The 22,001-nt window shown below is 41.9% G+C and overlaps 1 protein-coding gene across 1 annotated transcript; it reads left to right on the top strand.

Moving 5' to 3' along the window:
- Nucleotides 1-1,551: 1,551 nt before the first annotated feature.
- has2 (hyaluronan synthase 2) lies at nt 1,552-15,401 on the top strand. The gene is made up of 4 exons (XM_069656897.1): nt 1,552-1,626; nt 11,078-11,704; nt 14,243-14,344; nt 14,472-15,401. The coding sequence occupies exons 2-4, from the start codon at nt 11,078-11,080 to the stop codon at nt 15,399-15,401; spliced, it is 1,659 nt and encodes a 552-aa protein (XP_069512998.1). The 5' UTR covers nt 1,552-1,626.
- The last annotated feature ends 6,600 nt before the right edge of the window (nt 15,402-22,001 follow it).

The raw sequence follows: 22,001 nt of genomic DNA, 5'->3' as shown, positions 1-22,001 counted from the left end.
ACTGCTTTACAACCAACATACTTGTTGATTCACATATTATACATTAATAACTTATAAAACTAAAAATGTGTTATATAGCAAGATATTTAAATGGAGACATTTCGCAGCATATAGAGGAACATTTATTCCCCATATTGACAGAATAATAAAAGTGGTTTTCACTCGACAGCGTCAACAAGCAGCCCTTTTGTTTCTCAGCTGTAGAGTTTTCCTGGTATTCTGGAAGAGTTCCTCAGAAAGATGGCAAACACTCTGACTTGTGGTGGAAGGAGTAACATGAGTCCTGATTTTGGTTGGATATTCCCTTTAGGCTTCCTTTCAGGGGAGCTACTGTACATGTCAGGCCGCTGCCTCTCTGTTCTGTATTGCACAGCACTGCCTGCTGGTCAACGCAGGGAACTGCACTCTAGTGAATCAATGAAATGACTGAAATTCCATAACATCCAAACTCCAGCCTACACGTGCGCGCTGTATAAGCACTTATTACGCAGATGACTGCTGCAGCTGGTATCTCACTCTCACTGTGTAACTTCTCCCTGGATGATTTTGTTCATTTTTCTTTCATCATTTGCGTAATTTTCGATGGCACCCAAATTAAAGACACTCAATTTAAATCTCAATGCGTAACTTTAAGCTGTGCCAGTTTTCACACTGTGTGTAGGGGTAATTAAAGACAAAACGTGTGGGTTTAATTGCCTCACAGGAACGTGCCATAATCCTGCTGCTCTTGCATTTGAATGGGGGCATGAGCAGCCAGTAAGGGTCTCCCTCCCTCCCTCTCTCTCTCTCTTGTCGCTACCTCAGGAGTTTGAATGAGTTTGGATGAGTGACTCCCTCTCTCTCTTTCCCTCTCCGTCGCTCCTCCTCATACCCCCCAAACCATCCCCTCTTATTAAAACAACACGCCAATCTGTTGTAGCCCGGTAAAAGGGGTTTGGGAGCCGCAGCAGCCATAAAGGAGGCTCCACACACACAGGCGTCTGGAAGGCATTAGACAGCAGCGGCACAGAGACTCTTGGCCACTTCTCTGCGCTCTGCGTAACCTGGATGCTTGGGGAAACTAGAAATCCTTACCTATACGCCCCTCTACACAGCAAAAAAATGATTTGACTCGTTGAAGAGTCATTACTGGAAACTTTTTTTCCTTGTGTCAATATGATTGAAGCTGCCAGCGTTGATGGCTTTTTTTCTAACTTTTAAAAACTTTGAAAGAATGAATGAAACAGTCCGAAGTTGATGGAGAGAAATATTTATCATTTTTGCATAGTGTACTTTTTATTTATACTTTTTTATATGAATGATGCCAAAGTTGACTGACATGATGTTTGTTTACCTAAGATGCATGCGGTGCATATTTAATGACTGCACACAGACTGTTAAAAACTAAAGAAAAGCAGTCGTGAATTATTTTGAGCACCAAGCTGAGCAAGCTGAAGAGGAGCGTGCGTCAACCTTATTTTTCTCATTAATGAGGATCAATTTCAGCGGATTCATGAGACTCGTCACTACAAAAGTGTCATTTGAAACTTTCTCGAGACTTTGTGTCCCTGTGGAGCGGTGCCAGAGCCGCCGGAGCTGACCGCATCCTTTCTCAAGGACGAACGAGAGGACAACAGCTGCTTCAAGGTAAGAGACCAGTGATCATTCTGTGACCTGCAGCCAGCTGACAGACAGTGTTAAATTGTGAATCAGATGTCAGTCAAACTAAAGCAGCAGTGGTTTGGAAACTAAATTACTGCGTAAAATTTTTTTTTTTTCTTCAAACTCTTGTTTCCAAACATTTATGTGAGGTTTATATCATGATTTCAAATGATGACAATATTTCTGCCACATGAATGGAGTGATGCTTAAAGTTGGAGATGTGCCAGCTGTCATACAGTCGTTTTTTCTCTTCATGCGTCCTACAGGCTTGTGCGTAAAACGCGGATAAAATCTGTGAAAGGTTTCAAATGAAAATGAAATGTTTTTGCTACTTTATTGTAAATTATACTGGGCTACATAAACTCGTGAAAAAATGTGTTTCAAAAGTTTAATTTGTCCCAACTGGCACGAACATCTGCATTTTTTCCCTGCCCCGCAATGCCAGCTGTGCCAAACATGTCCGCCCAGATTAGTCTTCTAATCATATAAAACTACATATGGCCTTTGCCGAGCCACTTATCATGCCCTGAGAATTTAACTACAAGAATGACGTCAGATTCCCTACGTCATCCTTGGAGGTTTGTCAGCCAATGGGACGGCTGGGATGGGGCACGTTTAGTGTGACTAGGTGTGGGAGCGCGTAATTTGATGCCTTGTGTGAAAGACTTCTACTTGCGCGCACTTGAATGCTTCGAGTCCTTCCTGTAATTTTGTAATTGATGATAATATTATATTCAGACTGGGTGTTGATTGCAGATATTTATCTCTGAAGGCTTCCGCACTTCATTCAGTCCCTTCCAGCTTCAGACCGATCCTGTTAGAGATCAGAAATGTAGAGATGCGTGCAAACATGACCAAAAGCTTGTGCAGGTGGCATCTAAACAAAGAGCCTCTAGGACATAATGTTTGCAAATTCCCCGCTGTCTTTTGGCACCATAACTTCCCCGCACGCCCACTTCACACATTGTACACAAATGCAAATGAACATCTGTCACACTCCTTTGACATAATCTCTTCCTCCATCCTCCTCCGATCTCTCACTGCGCAGATTTACCACTGTAAAAACCCACGCCAGGAATGCCCATCTGTGAGTTGGATGTCTCAGCATTCCTGTCATCTATTCACGATGTACAGTACAGTTTCAATCCTACACATGGAATCTACTTCCTACTGACCTGGCTTATGTGCTCATGGATTTAATGCTAAGGCGGTGCAAGCTTGGACCACGGTGATATCCACCTGTGAGGAGTGCTGACGCATTTAGAGCTCTGTCAGTGTGGATATATCGCAGTGAGAAGACATCCCTACCGTGAAGGGGCTTAAATGTGCTGCCTTTAATGACAGCTTCTCAAACATACTGTAGATACATTACAATAAAACAGAGCTTTATCTTGATATACTGATGTAGAAACAGCTGCACAGACTGTCACATTAGCTGCAGCACATTTAATGCATACAAAAGTGCATTGTTTAGAAAGATGAGCAGGACGACTTTCCCTTTTTAGAAGCTTTTACTGTAGCTAAGTTTGATATGCACTTTAAAAAGTAGTTTTAGTACAAAGAATCTTTGTAAAATTGTTGCATGTGTTCACCTTCTGTCGGTGCACACATGCATCTACACTAATACCAACATACTGTACTTAATCTCAGCCCTCGAGGGAGTTCCTCTGCTGAGCATGGGGTTCTGTGTGCTACAGCGAGGAAGGCGATCCCTCTCTGGTGCCTGTTAGCGGAACAGTAAACATGAAAACAAAGGTTTAATTCTTGTGTGCAGCAATGTGGGGAGTCCATGTAGGAAGAAAATTCACTACTTTGGCACTCTTCAATGGATGATAGTCAGAGAGTTTACTCATCACAGCTACAGGATGTTCCTCCGCACAGCACGCAGAGCAGTTTACTACCTAACAGAGGAAGGCATTCCATGGCTGGTCTCCATTAGGGCTCACAACAAGTCCCACGTGCCATTACTGCTCACAGCAGGGGACCTCCAGTCTATAGGGCCTCTGGGCTGGCAAGGTATAACTACTGAAGTCAGGAGAGAGTGCATGTGTGCAGCCCCTCCCATACACACCAACCCCACCACCTACCTCATCTAGTCTGCATTAATAACAGCTTTTTCCAGGTTCCCTCGGTAGGTAAAGTAGCAGTGAAGCGTCATTACAGCGAGCCAGTAAAAGTGGGAATTTGGATGTCGGTGAGGGTCTGAGTTAGATTCCCACTACCTCATACTGAGTCACATAGTCTCACAGGGAGGCCTGATGCCAGTGCTAATGTATAGGAGTTATGGTACACTATAAAGTAACCCAGGAGCTGTATAAAGCATCTTTTGTTTAGGTAGCTGCACGGCAGAAATGATTGTTTTGTGTTATAAAGGTCAGAACATGTGCACTGTAAATCACTGTCATCTCCTTTCTCTCCCTCTTAAATTAGTCTCTTGTGTTATCTCTCTGCTTTGATAACACAATGTCAAAAATAGAATTTCTACCCTGTAGGGAGGAAGTTATTTTAGACTGCTGATAACCGTCGGAGGTCAGATAAGTGAAAGTGTTGGATCAATGGATGACAGAAGGTGCGTTTCAACAGCAGAACCAGGGTCTAGATCTAGTCCCAGGGTAACTGACTTACTCCATGAAGAGTCCCTGCTCGGGAGTTGTACTTTCCAAAGGTCCAGGAACTTTCAGGGCGGGGCCTGCAGTGCTGATAGTTTCTGATTGGTCAAGTACTCGCAACGTTTTATTTCACCCGCCACGTTTAAAAGACTGCAGCTGCAAGCTCGCTGTCATCATCGTGCTTCGAGATAGTTAATCACCGTGCTTTGAGATGGAGTTGGAGTGATGTAATGGCATTTAATATCTGTCTTCTTGCTTCAAGTCGAGCATTTCAGGCATTTTGAATCTGCTTTAATACTCGCGCTTGTCTCCTTTCCACTGTTAATTCACTGGATCCATTTGCAATGCAGTGAAGCACGATCAAAAACAAGTTGAATCTCCTCCATGCTAACGGGCTAACTGTAGCGTCACACAAACGATGATACCGGCCTGTACGTCGTGTTTTATCATCCTTGTTGTATCGCCTTCATCTTCTTCTTACCGCCACCTACTGGACTTGCGGTGTAGTGCAGTTACCTTTATTGCTTTTCCATACATCATTGGCCTGATTTGCATAATCTTCCTGGGACTTTAGGCCGCTGTGAAAAAGGGCCACAGGGACCATTGAGCTTGAAGAGAAGTTTCTGGAACTAAAAGTTCCTGGTACTTTTGGTCAAAAGGCACCTAGAGGCCGTCTGGATTCAGAAAAGGGGAGATAATTAGAAACTTTCTGTAGATTTCATGATCTTTAGAAGAAGGCGAAACTAAACAGAACCTTGTGAAGCTTTGGAACGAAAATCAAGCAATTAATAAGACGTAGTTGCTTTAGTAAGAGGCACTCTCAACTGAGATGCATCTGTCATTTGGCTGAGATCTTGCAGCCTGCCACAGAGGCGTAAGTCCAGCTCCTCAGCTGGCAGCAAGCAGCGCCAAGTCCGCCACCTCCAGTCTCTTTCCCCCTCCTTCTTTTGGTCTCTGCCATCCCTCTCTCTCTCTCTAACTCATCTCCTTCCAACCAGAGTCTCTTTTTCTGCCTCTTCACTTCTCTCCATCCTCCTCTGTAGTAACGTTGCATCGCTTCCCTCACAAAAAACTGAGCTAGAGATGTGCCAGAGAATGGATTCACCGCAGTGTTTTATTAAATGATGAACTGCAGCTTCACCTCCAAGCTTCACTTCTAAATTGAATAAAGCTAAAATGACACCAGCAGGAGTGGTTAGTAAATCAGTTGATGCACAACAAAAAGCTGATGTTACCTCTAATCCAAAACACTCCCTGAGGATGTTGTAACCTTTGTTCCTCTGCCAGCAAGAGCCTTTATCGCACCTGATCTTAATGGCTTCCAGAAGGTGAGGAAATAAGGAGACAGTGGAGGAGGGAGGATAGAGGGAGGGGGGAGCGTAAAAGTCAACTCTACCTCTGCCAGTCGTGGCCCCGTCCACCTGATTCCAATCATGTGGGGAGTAGTGCGGTGTAGCGCAGTGGGTGGTGTTACTGTTCAGCTCTGGTTCTTATAACGACAACGATGCCACAACAAGGGCACAATGCGACCGCATGGTGGGGGGGTTTATGGGAGGAAGGAGGAAGAGGAGGAGGAAGGGGAGGAGAGAGTGGGGTCAATGACTTCCTGGCGGCGCCTTTGAAATGTCCCATGACCTCTAAGTTCAAGCAGAGTGTTCACTTTAAATCCATTTAACTGCAGCAACATAAAATGAGTAACTACACGACAGCCATTCTTTATCCGTTCATATTAAATAAACTGTTTTTATGCATTTAATTTGACCATCTAATACTGATTATTATTAGATTATCTTTCTTGAGCTTTAAATGAAAAGCACTTATTTGTATGGCACACACAGGAGTCCCTATAATAAAAAAGCAGGTCCTTAAAGTAGGCAGGAAGTAACGAGACAGCCTTGAGCATGTGGAGCGTCTCGCCAGAGTCAGCAGCCAACTCTCAAGTCTTTCCCAGCCGCTCCCTCTCCTCTGCCTCATCATCTGCTCAGGGACACGTGAGCCTTTCCTGCATCCTGCTGTAACCGTCATGAGGGCCGTCTCCAACTTTAATGCCTTTAAAATGCATCCATTCTCCAGCCCTGCCCGGCTCACACACACACGGAAACAAACAGACAAACTTGTGCATGCAGTGTGTGTGTGTGTTCCTCTCTCCATTTTTGCATGTGTGTGTTTTCTGCAGGCAGAACATCATGCGCTTTAGATTTCAAAATGACCTCAGCAGGTCTGGTTTTCCAATTTACAATCCATAAATATCATTAATAAATCTTAGCCTGTATCTATTGTGATTGATAGGGACAATGAGATGGTCATAAACATGCCCTCAGTTTATTAAATTAAAGCCCTAAAGCCACAGATGCTAGCTGGCCCACTCCTCAGAGCAACACTTAACTTTGATTTGTGAATAGCACTCATCTGGCTCGAGCTGCAGATTTTTCAATGTTACACTTGCAGCCAGTGACTAGCTGAGTCACGATAACATAAAGATGTAAGCTTTATGTTATCTCAGCTCCACACAGACCAGCAAAGCTGTCGTTTTTGGCTCCGCTTCAGATTTATACTGCCTGTGCAGAGCGTGCAGTGATGACACACACACAAATTCCTATGCACATGTGTCTTACTGTATAAAGACACACACACACACACAGTCTGGCGAGCCTTGTTATATTTTACGTTCCATCACAGGCTTTGGAGCTGGGACCCTGCTGACAGGGATTCCACGGCTCCCCTGAGACTTCAGTCAAACCATCTCTTCCTCTTTGCAGCGCGCACACACTAACACACATGCATCTGTTCCTGTGTGCTTGAACACACACCGGCTTAACACACACGCTGTACACATTTATGCTTAACTCACATATAACCACATACACACCCACATGTGAACAGCTTTCTGCAACAGAGAGACTTATGGGTATTTAAATGTTCCCAGACAAGTCACATATGTATCTGGCATCTTATCCATTGTTATGTAACAGACATTAGCATGTGGGGATTCCCCTGACAGCAATAAATCACTTAAGTACCATTATACATAAGTACCAAAATGGGCCACAGAGATATTTCCTTAACTTCCCCGCGTATCAGATACCCTCATCTGCTGAGACACATTTATACAAGAAAGACGGACTAGAAGATAGATGAAAGTCTTTCTCTGACCCACCAAGACATTGGATTATATTAAACAAAGCATCTGTATCACTGTATGCATATCTGGAATTTTACTTATTTAAGCCACAAAATCTGTTTCTAATTGAGGAAGAAAAGTTTCTACCAAAGATGACGAGGATGCATCAGCACAAACGTTAAGAAAAAGCTGCACTGCCCCAAAATATTTAGCTCAAGTTGAGGCCTTTTGGTCGTTAGAAGCATCATGCCTTATTAACCGTTCTAGCAGCAGCTGATCAATAAGACTGAAATATCTCAACAACTATTGGAAGGCTTTGCATGACATAGGTACGGACATTTACGGCCCCCATAGGAGGAATCACGACATGACATCAGAGGCGGGCATCATAGATTGAGGAAGTGTAGCTTAGCGAGCTCCCTGGCCTCCGCCAGGTGGTGCGTTTTACGTAGTCTGGTGGAGGTTTTCCAGGGCTCATTGGAGAAGCGGATAGCGTCCTCCAAAGGCACAGAGCCAAATTGCATTTTTAGCTCCCCATAATAGCATGATAGGACTGAGGTTGAAAATGGGCAAACTGGCCCTTTAAAAGTGCGTCTTAAACAGTGAATTAGACGGTACTTTGTGTTCAGTGCTAATTATCAAATATAAGCAATCCTAACACGTTATGGTGCATGGCCATTTTCATATCTGCCAACTGATCCAGGTATTCAAACCAGTTACCTTTACCTAGGTGAGCACTGGTTTAACATTAAGGCTTACACATCCATTGAACATTTTTGACTGTTAAATCTCAGTAGGACAGAGAGTGCTGTGACCTCTCAGATCGTGTGAGACTCTTTTATTCATTCATTCGTCCCTCTGCTAACCCACCATTTACTCCCCATCTATCTATTTGACCTAATTGTAACACTATCTCTGAGTCAGTGGGAGTTTTACTCAAGAGAATATTAAAGACGTCAGATTGAGACTGCATCCAAACTAAGGTCCCCCCCACACACACACAACAAAAGCCAGATGACAGTGACAGGGTTTTCTTGCTCTAATTCTAAGATACAAAACAGCAACAAATCGAGGGTGATGTCATCGACATGAACGAATGACACCTTCCACTCGCGCACATTTCAATTACAGGCGAGCGTAGATACACGTACAAACTGTACACCACAGTCACAGCATCCATATGATCCGATGACACCTTCACTGTCGCAAACACTGTTCTGATTAGAGGCTTTAAACCCTGGAGACACATTTGGACGAGCATCATTACTGACTTTAAGCCTGCAGTTAATCTTCCTGCAGTCTGAGCTAATTGTTAGCCCTGACCTCTGCAGTGGATCACACACCCATGAGGGAGTATGAAGCACTATGATGAGCAAAGCACCCTAACAGCTGGCAATGTGCACGGAATCACTCCAATTCACTGAACAGACTTCGTATGTCTGTGGATCCCGACCTGGATTCAATTTCACAGTTTGGTTTTGTATTTTAACCACAAACTTTTGACCTGGGCGAGCGTTTCATGTCAGTAAAGTGCGGATCGTAAATAAACAAGCGGTCAAAAAAGCAACAATGGCCGTGTGGAGTTTGTATCATCTCCATGTGTGTGCAGCGGTTTCCCTCAAATCCTTTGATTTCCTCCTACAGCTTAGAGACATGCTGATCTGGTGAAGTGGAAACTGTAAATTCCCACTAGGTGTGAAGGTGTCTGTCTGAATTAGACAGGGTCACGGAGGTACAGCCGAAGATTTACAAAGCCTTCCTGTCCTAATTCCAAAGATTATTTCACAACCTTTTCTGCACCAGACATTCAAAAAGCATTACGTTCTTTTATTTTGATGGTATGTTAATGATGAAACATGTTTCCTCTAAGTAGTGGCTGAGTTCTTTCGAAGTTAACGCTGTGCGACAGGGTGAGAGAGTTTATTCTGCACTGCCTTATATAGTTGTGAGGCATCACGCACAAAATAAAGGAGGTCTAAGGTGAAACGCTCTCTCAGCACACAATTAAAAATGTGTATTTTAACAGACACACACTCCTCTCTCTCTCTCTTCTAATAAGCTTTTATATGTGCATTGGTGTGTGAGTGTGTGTGTGTGTGTCAGGGGTCTTGTAAATGAGCGGCTGACGTTAAGAGCCCTGCCACGTGCCAGAGGAGGCCTGCTCGCTGGTTGTGGCCTTCTCATCCAACGATCAAATGAACAAGGCATTATGTCTGAGCCAAGGTTCCTCCCTCTTAGCTTAGCCTCCCTCTCTCTCTTCTACTCTTCTTCCTCTCTCTCTTTGTTTTTCTACATATCCCTTTGTCGTCTTCCCCGCTCACTTTAATTCACTTTCTTTTCCGCACTTTCTTTATCTCTGACTCTGTCTTCCTCCGTCTCTCCCCTAACTTTCCTTTCACTTCTGCCTCTTTCTGTCTCTCTCTGTCTTCATTCCCTCCCTCCATCTGTCTTGTGTGTGTTTAGGTGTGGTGTGAAGAGCTCTTGCCAAATCACAAACTCCTTTGGGCTTTGTGTACTCCTCTTTTGATGACTTTATGTCGTATCCTACTTTACGTGGACTGACCAGACTTACATGCAATAAGGTATGATGGTGAAATATGCAAATAATATTAAGTTTCTAAGTTCCAAAAGCAATTTCAGAACATGAGGTACTCATATTGCACCCCAAAATCTCTGAATTTTATGTCACAAGGGGGCATGTATTGAGTCCTAGTAATGATTTTCGTGTCAGACTTTCTATGGGGACTAATGGAGGGGAAGAAGCACACGTGCAGCGTTAGAAAATCCGAAAAGCTCTTGTGTTCTTCTTCCCACGGAGATATAAACAGATGACATCACAGGGTGGTCCGCTCTGCATTGAGCCGCGCTGAGTGGGTCTCCGTTGGTCTGCCAAACAGATGGCGGTAGCAACATAATGAGGGCTGGAAACTGAAGTCTGACCAGAGGAGTTTGTGCAGCAGGGCTCGGGTTCATAATATCTCTCAAAGCAGAGGATGTTCTTCACTTGTCCCAAATGCAAAAACACACAGAATAACCCTTTAGATCAGAGTTTCTTGTTAGGAATGCTTGCTTAAAACATGTTTTTGAACCCCCTTCTTACAATAGAAAAGAAAAAATACAATAACAGTTTCTCCCAGAGCACTTGGAGCTCGGACGTTTGGCAGGAGCAGCCAGCTTGTTGGTTAATTAGGTCAAGAAATCTTGTAATGTGCGCCCACCCACACTAAAGGAGGGCTGGAACAATCGGCTACTCACAACTGTCTGACATTTAGACAGGGATTTTGGGGAGGGGTAGAAGGGAGGAGAGGGGGAAGGAAGGGGGAGAAACTTTACTGCTTTCTATACCTGGTTTGTTGTAATAAAACACGGTTGTGTGCGCCATAGGCTGCGAAAGCTGTGAATAAGCACTTTTGATAAGTTGTATCTTATTAATGCTTATTAAATGTTATTGCTGGTATTAAAGTCAGTGTGTTTAATGTATGCCACATGCTATTTTATCTGTACTTCCAACTATATACGTTTCTTTTTTCTTGCTCAAAACTATAGCTTACCTACTGCCTGTTGTTAAAGGAAACATTAGCACAACATGAGGCTAAAGTTTTACTGACGTCTCATAGCATGAGGCTTTGAATGATGCACTAAAATCCAATACATTCCTGTACTACATTGACTTAATATTTCCCTTTTCTCTGCGTTCTGTCCCCAGATGAGGTGCCAGAGAATCCTCACCTACCTGCGGATATTTGGGACCACCATGTTCGGCGTGTCCCTGCTGGTGGGCATCTCCACAGCCTACATCATGGGCTACCAGTTCTTCACCACGGCCCGCAATCACTTGTCATTCGGGCTGTACGGCGCCATATTAGTCATCCATCTCATCATCCAGAGCCTGTTTGCGCTCTTAGAACACAGAAACATGCGGCGCTCCTTAGAGACGCCGATCAAACTCAACAAATCTTTGGCGTTGTGCATCGCGGCGTATCAAGAGGACCCAAACTACCTGCGGAAGTGCCTGGTGTCGGTGAGGAGGCTGACGTACCCGGGGATCAAGGTGATCATGGTGATTGACGGGAACTCAGAAGATGACTTGTACATGATGGATATTTTCAAAGAGATCATGGGATGGGACAAATCAGCCACCTACGTGTGGCGGAGTAACTTTCACCACAGAGGGCCCGAGGAGACGGATGAGAGCTACGCCGAGAGCGTTCAGCAAGTCTCAAAGCTGGTGCTCAACAACAAGTGCATCTGCATCATGCAGAAGTGGGGAGGGAAGAGAGAGGTCATGTACACGGCCTTCAAAGCACTTGGGAGGAGCGTGGACTACGTGCAGGTAAGTCAGTGAAACTAAAAATAGATATTAATGGAGGGGTTTAAAATGGTAAAGTGAATTGAATGCAAAAGAGGCAAACAATTGTAAGGGGGACAAAAAGAATGGGGGGGAAGGTGTGTAAATGGTGCAAACTAGACGCCAGGTAAAACAAGGACAGCTGACATAAGTGTGATCTGAGATAGAGGGAGAGGATAGAGAAAGAGGGATGGAGGTATGGAAGGCTGGAGAGGGGAAGGGGGTCTCTGCCAAGCTAAATATGGGGTCCACAAAGGGTCTTTTGTTTTGCTTTGAGACGGACGGTGGCTGTGTGCATCGTGTTGTGAACTGTAGCGTGAAGAGGGCCGGCAGTAGCTCATGTCTAAGTGTAATAACAGATCTGTTTCACAGAGGTGAGTGTTACATCATCTACATGTGTCGTTCTCAGAGTCAGGGGCCAAAACTGTGTGAAAAAAAAAAGGTGAAATTCTTATGACTCTGTTGCTTGCTTTCAATAAATAGCAGAAAATGTGAATGAGACATATTTCTGTAGGAGAAAGGTAATATTTGGTTTAATGAAATACTTCTGTCAGTGGAACTCGTTTGAGAAATAATAATCTGAGTGTAAGTTAATGACCCTTAAATTATATTTTTGGATGAGCCAGTTCCCGTGGCTGTTTGGCTGGCTAACACAGTCCAACATTGTGTGGTGGTGTTGCTTAAAATATAAACAGAAGCTTAGAAACACCACAGTGCCAAGCTTGGCAACACACAGGCTGATGAAGTAGCAGGAAACCTGTTTTTATCCTGTAGGCAGTAAATGAGGAATATGTGCTGCTGTGGAGATCGTTTGGTCATACACCAGGAGGGTGAAAGAAACTGCTCAACTTTTGAAAGATAAAAATAACACATTGTGTCTGTTACAGATAAGAAGTTGAAGACAAGAGCAATAAAATAAAGTGCACTCAGAGGTATTACTGCTGCAGCCTTACTTGTACTGCTAGGAACAACAGCTGCTATTGTTAGCATACGTTAGCTAACTTCAGGTCGATTACTCAGCACTTTAAAGCTTGTTTGCACTTAAGGTTAGATGCTAAACTGCATTTTGTTGTTTAGTACTGTACTTGTGCAGTGACAATAAAGTTGAATGTGATCTAACGTGATTAATATTTGTATGTAAAAGACTGGACTATGTCATTATGTGGACATTTTAGTAAGCTAAGACAAACATTACAGATGCTAGCTGGAAATTAGTTTTGTATAACGAAGTCATCTGAAGGGTGGTGCAGTGACATAGTGTTGTTGGGTGTGAAATCATTTCACACCAATCTACTCGGTTGTGCTCAATGGCGCCTTTTATTCGACTTTGTTTTACATTTTTTTCTTTATTTGAAAGAATTATTACAAGAATATAAAGCTGTGATACGTCCAATCAATTAACAGATCCTTGTGTCGGATGTGATGATCATCTTTGGTGAAGAAATACGAGGCAAGTTGCAAACTGATGCAATCTCCAAGATCATGTTTGAGTAGCTTTAAAATTCAGTGCATCTGTAGTAAGTGCATTAGATCATTCTCTTAGGATTTTGTTACGTTATGCTATGTTACATAAATTAATTTCAGATTTAGGATCCTGTCAAACAGACCATGAGCCAGAACGCAAAGTAATAAGGTCATATATATTCCATAATATTCAGCTGGTGTTGTCATAAAAAGACATCTTGAAGAGTGAGTCAAACTTAAGTGTAACATTAGTGCTGTTATAACATTAGACATATTTCATGACTTTAAATTACAAAACAGGTGATTTGGAGTAGAACATCTCTTTGATATGATGCGGTCTGAACATCTGCAGCTGGCTACAGCCTGCCAGGAACCTCTTGTTTTACAGACTTAAAAAGAACTCACTGTAACACTGCCAGAAATCATGCCAATACCCTTCAACATACAGGGAGAGGAAGGACAGTGTTTCATGCCTTTTTACTATCATCAGGCTCTGACTGAAACAGATGGGGTTTGTTAACAAGGATTGGGCTCAAGCTTTGTTTTCCCACACCTGAGTTTGTTAGAGAAGAATATTACCATTTATAGAAGAAAAAGGAGTGTGCTAAGAAAGATCAAAGAAAGATAGTGGGTGGTGATTCTGGTTAAAGCTGTTACTTTTGGATCTTTAATTTTATACACATTTACTTTATTGCTGTATTTAAAGGAAAAGTATTTATCACCAAATACTTCCTACAAGAAAGAAGGGAGAAAAAATGACAGGTGGGAGAGGGTAACTAAAATAAATGATTTCGTGTTGCTCTGTTATGCATTATGACAAATATGAACAAATCATAGAGTAATCATATAACCACCATGTCAAAGTTTTTTATCTCCAGAGGCCAGCCTCATACAGTTTGCGTCAACAGGTTTGACAGATTTTACAGCACTCAACACCCTCAATCCTTAGACCCTCAATTTGATGGAAAAACTTTGCAAGCTGCATGCCCCTTTACAAAAGATGACCTTTGACCCATAAACTGTGGTAACTTACTGTTCACTGTTTGTGTTTTTACTCAGGTGTGCGACTCTGACACCATGTTGGACCCAGCATCATCGGTGGAGATGGTGAAGGTTCTAGAAGAAGACCCAATGGTGGGAGGCGTTGGAGGAGATGTACAGGTTAGTTGCAAAGCTAAGGATTTTGTTTTAGTGGTTGAATTTGACAATCTTTACAAACCAGAGCTTCACATGAATGCATACATCTTTTATTTCACACATTCAACTTCAACTCCTAATTCCTTCTTAGATCCTGAACAAGTACGAGTCCTGGATCTCCTTCCTGAGCAGTGTGCGCTACTGGATGGCCTTCAACATTGAGCGGGCTTGCCAGTCCTACTTTGGTTGCGTGCAGTGCATCAGCGGGCCTCTAGGAATGTACCGGAACTCTCTCCTGCATGAGTTTGTTGAAGACTGGTACAATCAGACTTTCATGGGTTCCCATTGCAGTTTTGGGGATGACCGCCATCTCACAAACAGAGTTCTAAGTCTTGGATATGCAACCAAATATACTGCCCGATCAAAGTGCCTTACAGAGACACCGATCACATACCTGCGGTGGCTCAATCAACAAACTCGATGGAGTAAGTCATATTTCAGAGAATGGCTGTACAACTCTATGTGGTTCCACAAACACCATCTATGGATGACTTATGAGGCTGTGATCACGGGTTTCTTCCCGTTTTTCCTCATCGCCACTGCAATCCAACTCTTCTACCAAGGAAGACTCTGGAATATTCTCTTGTTTCTACTCATTGTGCAGGCAGTGGCACTGATCAAGTCGTCGTTTGCCAGCTGCCTCAGAGGTAACATTGTCATGGTGTTTATGTCATTCTACTCTGTACTGTACATGTCAAGCCTGTTGCCAGCAAAGATGTTCGCAATAGCAACAATCAACAAGTCCGGATGGGGGACCTCTGGAAGGAAGACCATAGTGACGAACTTCATTGGTCTGGTTCCTATATCAGTTTGGTTCACCATCCTCTTCATCGGGATTATCTACACAACAATCCTGCAGACTAGAAAACCATTTCCTGACTCAGAAAAGATTGTTCTTGTCATAGGGGCAGTTGTCTATGCCAGTTACTGGGTCATACTGTTGACGTTGTACACAGTGCTCATCAACAAGTGTGGGAAGAGGAAGAAGGAACCCCACTATGACATGGTGCTGGATGTATGACTTGAAGATAACAGTCATCATTTACCACTGAACTCTCTTTTTGGGTTGTTTTCACGCACACCATGTTGTTATACAAAGGTTTGCAGATGCAGAGCAGCTCTGGAGGCAAAATTGGTTGAGTTCAACCAGAATGGAGTCAAACTTGAATGGCAAAACATTGAAATGGCATTGCTGCTCTTTTGTTTATTCATGACCGTAACATTCATGATATTGGAACGTCCACATCCTAGCCAGTTAGCTTACCTAGATTTCTTAAATCTATCATGCTTAGCTGAGGATCGGCTACTGTTGACTAACAAGCTCACCTTGTTAACCCAGTGTGGCAAGATTAAATATATTGCAGTTGGCAGCGTGCAGAGTGCTTGGCTTTGTAATATTAGCTACCTCTACCCATGTCTTTTTCACTGGGCTTCAGTATAACATTAGCAAGTAAACCATAGAAACTGTGGATTTTTATCTCCAACCATTTGACTTTAACTTGACCATTACGAATATTTTACCTCCAGAGCATCATTGTGTCTCGAAGTAATGTTTGAACATTCTAACAAGGAACCAATCTACATATTATGCCCACCAAAGGTGTACCCTTCCAGGTTTTTGGAATGTCTTTTGGGAGGAGCAACAATATCAAAATGCAAAATGGTGCTGAAGGGGCTTTAATATGGAGAGCTGCTCTTTTTTCTTTTGTTGCACTCATGTTATATGGGGAATATACTTCCGTGTGATCTTCACACATTATCAGTAAGTATTTTCACGCCAATTCATAATTCCACCTCCTAAATTCCAATGCAGAGCAGTTTGATGCAGGTTATGTTATTACAAGTCTTTTTTGCTGTCATTCCAAACACATCAAACACTTTGGTGCATTTGTGTTGAATGTGAAAAGGTGCAAGATCCAAAGAAAAATCCACTCGTGCCTTCAAAAGTCTACAAATGCATTGTGTTTGAATGTGTGGATGCTTGCAAGCCTTCCTTGATATTCCCATAACACATGAATGCAATATTTTTCTTAACGTTTACAAAGTGAAGAATCTCAAACTTATCACTGATTGGTAGATGTAATCTCCACCGGATCAGGTGACCAGTTGAACATGTGACCAGAAGAGAGACGGTGTATCATTGCTGCTGTGACTGTTTTATTTTTACAAATGACTTAAAAGAATAAGAATGAAAATGGTTTTAACACTTTTATTGTTAATGTATTTCTTTCTACCAATTGAATGATAACCACCAAGTAGACACGGAGGATGTGTTCCAATCCAAAGGCTCTGTGGTTTTTGCCTTCCATGTGCCCTTGCTCTCTTCCTTTATTTACATACTGTATTGAGGGAAATGTGGCTGCATCTCTCACATTCCTAGTGTTATGTTAAACGATCAAATGATAACATTAATGCACCAAATGGGAGAATAGTACTACCTGATAACAGGAATGTGAATAAGGGCACTTGTTGGAAGGGAACAGCATTTTGGAATGAAACTAATCCTGTGTTTGCTACAGACGACCAGGAGCAGACATGAGTTTAATTCTTATGCACTTTTATGTCGCTCCAGTCGTCCTGCGTGATGCTTGACGTAATCAAGATGAAATACCTCAGTGGTTCTCTTTGCATTGCATCAAGGCATCGGGATGCCGTCCAAAGACTGATGCATTCTGAAAGTCTCAAGTAATTTATGATCTGTTTGTGATATTAAATATAAATATGTCCTTTTTTATACGCAGTTTCTTTATATGTCAAAGCTGGATATCTCTGCCTTGTCGGCCCTTTGCTGTAGCTGTTTACTTATTGTAACGTCGTATTTCAATGCATATTATATATAGACATTTTTATTCTATTTTTGCTTAGCTACCAAAGATTCTTTATTTTCACTCATGTTTTTATAAGAAAAATGGGAAAAAATGTATTTGTTGTGCTTTCAACTGTTCTGACAATGACTTGTATATCTGACCAAACAATGTGAAATTAAGAGCTGGGGTTTTTGTCTGCAATAACAACAATAAAATGCAATTTGTAGGGATAAGTTATTGATTTCAAGAGAGGTGATGAACCTGTGTTTTTGTACTTTATACGAAGATCGAAACCAGCCTATTTATGTTTATAGAATTATGTAGTTAGCATACTGTCCTCTGGTGTACATGTTTAACCCCACACTGCAAAGGCAATAAATACATTTAGGACTTATTATTCATACGTACAACATGTCAACGTAATTGCTAGGCATTCACTTTTTAATGTTTCCAATGTCAACATAAAGGGCAATGAAGCCAAGGCAGACTAAAACTTTTGTCCAAAACATTTGCACAAATGTGTTGTAATGTTGTGAGGTGCCTTAATGAGCAATAACAAAAACTGAGTGACTTTTTTTTTTTACAATTTTAGAGGGAGGTTTTATTCCAAAGTTTTATGAATGAGACCAACAATTGAACCATGAGGTTGTTTTCATGTCAAACTCGTCATGGGCAGTGTTATTATAAAGCACTTTTTGTGTTGTGCCAAATAAAAAACAACTTATTGCTATAATTGTTTGGTGTTGGAGTTTTTATTTGCTTTTAATTTAGCCTTTTTATGAATGAAGTGTGGTTGTAACATTCATTTTCACATTATCAGTGATGTACTCTTTTAGCCTTTGGTCGTTTGGAGATTTTCAACATTGCGCATACTCAACAAGGTGACCCCACTTGCTTCTTGGAAGAGTCCTCATTAAAAGTAAATGTTCCGTCCCATAAGCATACTAATAAAAAAAATCACCAAATTGTTAGAAACTTGTTGCCACTGTCAAGTTTTTTATTCAAATGGTGCTGCTTTCCTTTCAGTCCAACTCATCGGTATGTGTGTAGCAAGTCGATAACAATTAAGAAAACAATGATTTTCCACTCATATTTTGCTTTCTGCCACCCCCATCTTTACCCAACCATTTGGACTGGAAAGGAGCCACGATTAGCTTCGCATTAAAAGACTTCCTCTCCAGAATCCTTCACAAAAAACTTCTCTTTTTGGTTCTTATCCATGATTGTCACTATCAGCTTCTGCCAATTAGTTGGCACATTTGTGTGAGGAGGGAAACATACATCTGCCACTCTAAAAGCAGTACATGCTGTGCGACAAATGTACAATTTGCTCGTGCAGAGTACAGCCTTCCTCCAAATGGATACTGATGTCCATGAGTGGGAGGTGTAGGATTGGCATGTGTGTATGTACAGTTTGAATGAAAGTTGTTGTATCTAAAAAATATTTGATTTAATAATTTATTTTGGAGGTGGAAATATCATCCCTTGTAATCAGACTTTTGATACTCGGTCCTCACTGACTCTCTTTTCAACCTTTGGACAAATCAACTTCTCAGCAAGCCAACATAAAACATCGTTCCAACATTAAAGTCATAATTCAGCTGAAAATTCGACTCAATCTGACAATAGAGAGTTCTGTTGCGATGACTTACATGTTTAGCTATTTCCTCTTTTTTTGATCACTCCATGTAATTCACTGCAGACACTCATGGGAACTTTTTACCAGCTCTAAATGTCTCACCATTTAAAATGAAACCTGAACATAAAATATTGAATCAATGATGTAAATAGTTTTTTTAAGACATAAACCTAAACTTGTACATGTACAATGTGATGCCATTTATACTTCATTCATTGGATTTCTGTTGATTTTCTGTATATGGGTGTTGTCTGGGTTGTAGCGGGGGTCATAACCACTCATAACCAAAAAATGACACAACACTTCCTGCGAATGAGAGGATTTCCCTTGAAATGCAGTAGAGACACTTATGGGGATTGGGTAAGTCCAGCATCAGCTTTTAGCTACTTAGAACAAAATTGTCTGTCACTGAAATCAACATGTACAAAATAGACATAACTCTCAGTTATTGTATTGATCAAATGAAAGTACTTGCTACCAAAGGAAAAAAAGAGAGTTGTGACAAATTGTCCAGCCCAAAGGTGAGTCAGCCCATCTGAATTTTGCCATTTTCCAGATGGCCAGTCAAAGCACGGATTTGGATCTTGAGCCCTATTGTGTTTGTTACAATAGGTGTGTGCAACCCAAACTAAAGAGGGATACAAACTTAAATAGATGTCCACCAAACTGATGTCCAACACGTGCAAAGCCAGATCATGTTGGATGCAGTGATCCCTGTTGTCTCCAGAGAATGTGTTAAGTGTGTGTTGCATCAGATGAATAGAGAGGGGGAAAACAGAGGTCCTTTATGCGCCAGTGTATCAGAGGGTGAATGGTTGTCAGGGCAGAAGTAAACATATTTACTGGATACACACACACCTGCACACACTCACATAAAGTAGGACTTTGGGTTCAGGGCAGGGCAGAGGGATATTTAGTAATAAGAGTGAGTTATTGTCTAAGTCTGACATTAAATCAGTGATTGTGATGTGAATGACACTGCAAGTAAAAATCTGTCTGCTCGACTTCCTCTGCTGGCCGTCTTTGCTGGCACCAATAATGGAAACTTTACGACGGTTACACGATAGCATGGTCAGGAGTCCAGAGTGTTTTTTCCTTTCATATTACCAAGTGTTTATTGATATTTATGTGAGCTGGGATTATCTATCAGAATTGTTAAAGGATAAGTCTGGCAACATACATGAAAGACCAAAACTAACAATAAATTCACTAGATCCAGCCAACAAGTGCTGCCCATGTGGCCAAAGGCTGATATGTTATATACCTCTGTGCCACTGATCTCCATTGTGTCAAAGTAGTTCCATCAATGGCCACGTAGATGCTCTGGGTGACATGTTGAGTTAGAACCATGAACTAAGGCTCTAGTTTATTTTAAGTCATTTCCCCATACATCATACTACTGGATAAGGCAACACGTATTGTATGTATAGTATTAATCAGCTGGTAAAAATATTCACCAATGATACAACCATATGTTTTGCAAAAACTGGGGGATTTCAGTAAAGGGACTGTACATAGCGCTTTCCTAGTCGTCCGTGCTTTTACACAACATGTCACATTCACCATTTCACACTCACACACTGATGGCAAAGGCTACTATGCCAATCTCCAATCAGCATCTTTGCACATGGGAGCAACTTGAGGTTCAGTGTCTTGCCCACCTCAACATGTGACTTCATCACCCAGCAGTGGTTGGTCTGCCAGAGAGGGTAGGCGGAGCTAAGCGGCTGCTTTTCCTGGTCTCTGCAAGTGTTGTGAGTAAACAGTAATCTACTATGGCTGAACAAACAAAGAAAAGATCGATGACTACAGATACAACTTCAACAATAAGTTAAAATTTTACAACCGGAGTTTACAACCGGAGCTGACCGTGGACGTCACACATGCAGCACTGTCTGGATATCTGGGAAGTGTGCTCCTGCAATTACCGTTTATCGCCACAAGTGCCGCCAAAGAGAACAAATCTGAGATCTTCGAGATAAACACACACACAATTCATGGAAAAATAATGGTTGTATTCTTGTCAGCCATATCGATTAAATCATCTGGAATATCCCTGCATTGAGAATAGTTAAACATTTTAGCAAATAAATCACAGTATCACAGATTTCTCTGTTTTATTAAGGACTTCATAGACCCCATTTAGGATTCTCTGGACTCATTAAACATAATCGGTGCTGTGTGGGAGTCCTTATGATATCCATTTATCCATCCAAACAGGATAAGGACAGTACTGCTTTTGATTTTGCATACATTAAAAATAGGTAGCTGTGTTGGCGTCTACCAAAGTGCACAGAGTATACTATCTATATTTGTTTCTCGATACCTCAAATACTTATCATGTCCTAGTTGAAATATTAAAACAGACTTTTCCTCTATATTACCCAACCACATGTTTTAATATCAGAAGTTCTCAAAGCCTCTTTGACAAACTCTCTGTTTCCTTGTCCTTGTTTTCGTGTCTCTAAGTGAAGTCATTCTCATACAAGCAGCGTAGAAGAGCACACGTGGGCAGCACAGCAGAAGCAGCCGGGCTTTTCTCTCATTATGTTGGCAGTGAACGCATCACTGTTTTAACTCTGCCAAATACATTACAGCACTGCTTTGCGCTGTTGCTAGCTAGCTAATGGCTCCCTACTGGCAAACTGTCTCCAGCAGCTGACTGAATCAGACTCTGCTTGTCCCTCTCAGCTGGTTACTGCTTTTTTTTTTTTACTGCACTGCCTACCCCTTCCTGTACTCCTACTCTACCTACCAATAAACCCTAACAATAATCCCATTAATTTAACTGCAATCTTACAGCAAGGCACTCCACAAGGATGGATTGCACCACATAGTTTGCACAACTTGGCTGACACAAAGTTCTGTAAGCTTCACGACTCCCATTTGGTTATACTATGTCTAATGTGGTTTATTTGAGTTGGACCAAAAGCTTTGGAAGTTTGGATCTTGTAATTTATTGTAGCCCTTTTTCAATCTGTGGGACAATATATTTCCCATCACTGATGTGACTGTTTCTGTTAATGTCAGTTCCCTACAGGCCCTACAGTTATCTGTAGCCCTAGCTACAGGCTACACAACTTACAACAGCAAATTCAGATATCACTGTAGAAAGAAAAGCAGCATGTACAGAAGTAATGCAGTCGATGAAAGACTGGACCACTAGCCTTGGCGG

The sequence above is a fragment of the Semicossyphus pulcher genome, unplaced genomic scaffold (genome assembly GCF_022749685.1).
Source record: "Semicossyphus pulcher isolate SPU_LCO1_2020_fin unplaced genomic scaffold, fSemPul1.0.p SCAF_9, whole genome shotgun sequence".
NCBI classification, from domain to species: domain Eukaryota; kingdom Metazoa; phylum Chordata; class Actinopteri; order Labriformes; family Labridae; genus Semicossyphus; species Semicossyphus pulcher.
This window is presented reverse-complemented; position numbering and strand designations above follow the sequence as displayed.

Bases quoted from the DNA above. Each gene is read 5' to 3' on its own strand.
- has2 (XM_069656897.1), top strand. From the start codon at position 11,078: ATGAGGTGCCAGAGAATCCTCACCTACCTGCGGATATTTGGGACCACC. The intron at 11,705-14,242 runs GTAAGTCAGTGA...GTTTTTACTCAG, and splicing joins GGAGCGTGGACTACGTGCAG to GTGTGCGACTCTGACACCAT. The intron at 14,345-14,471 runs GTTAGTTGCAAA...ATTCCTTCTTAG, and splicing joins GCGTTGGAGGAGATGTACAG to ATCCTGAACAAGTACGAGTC.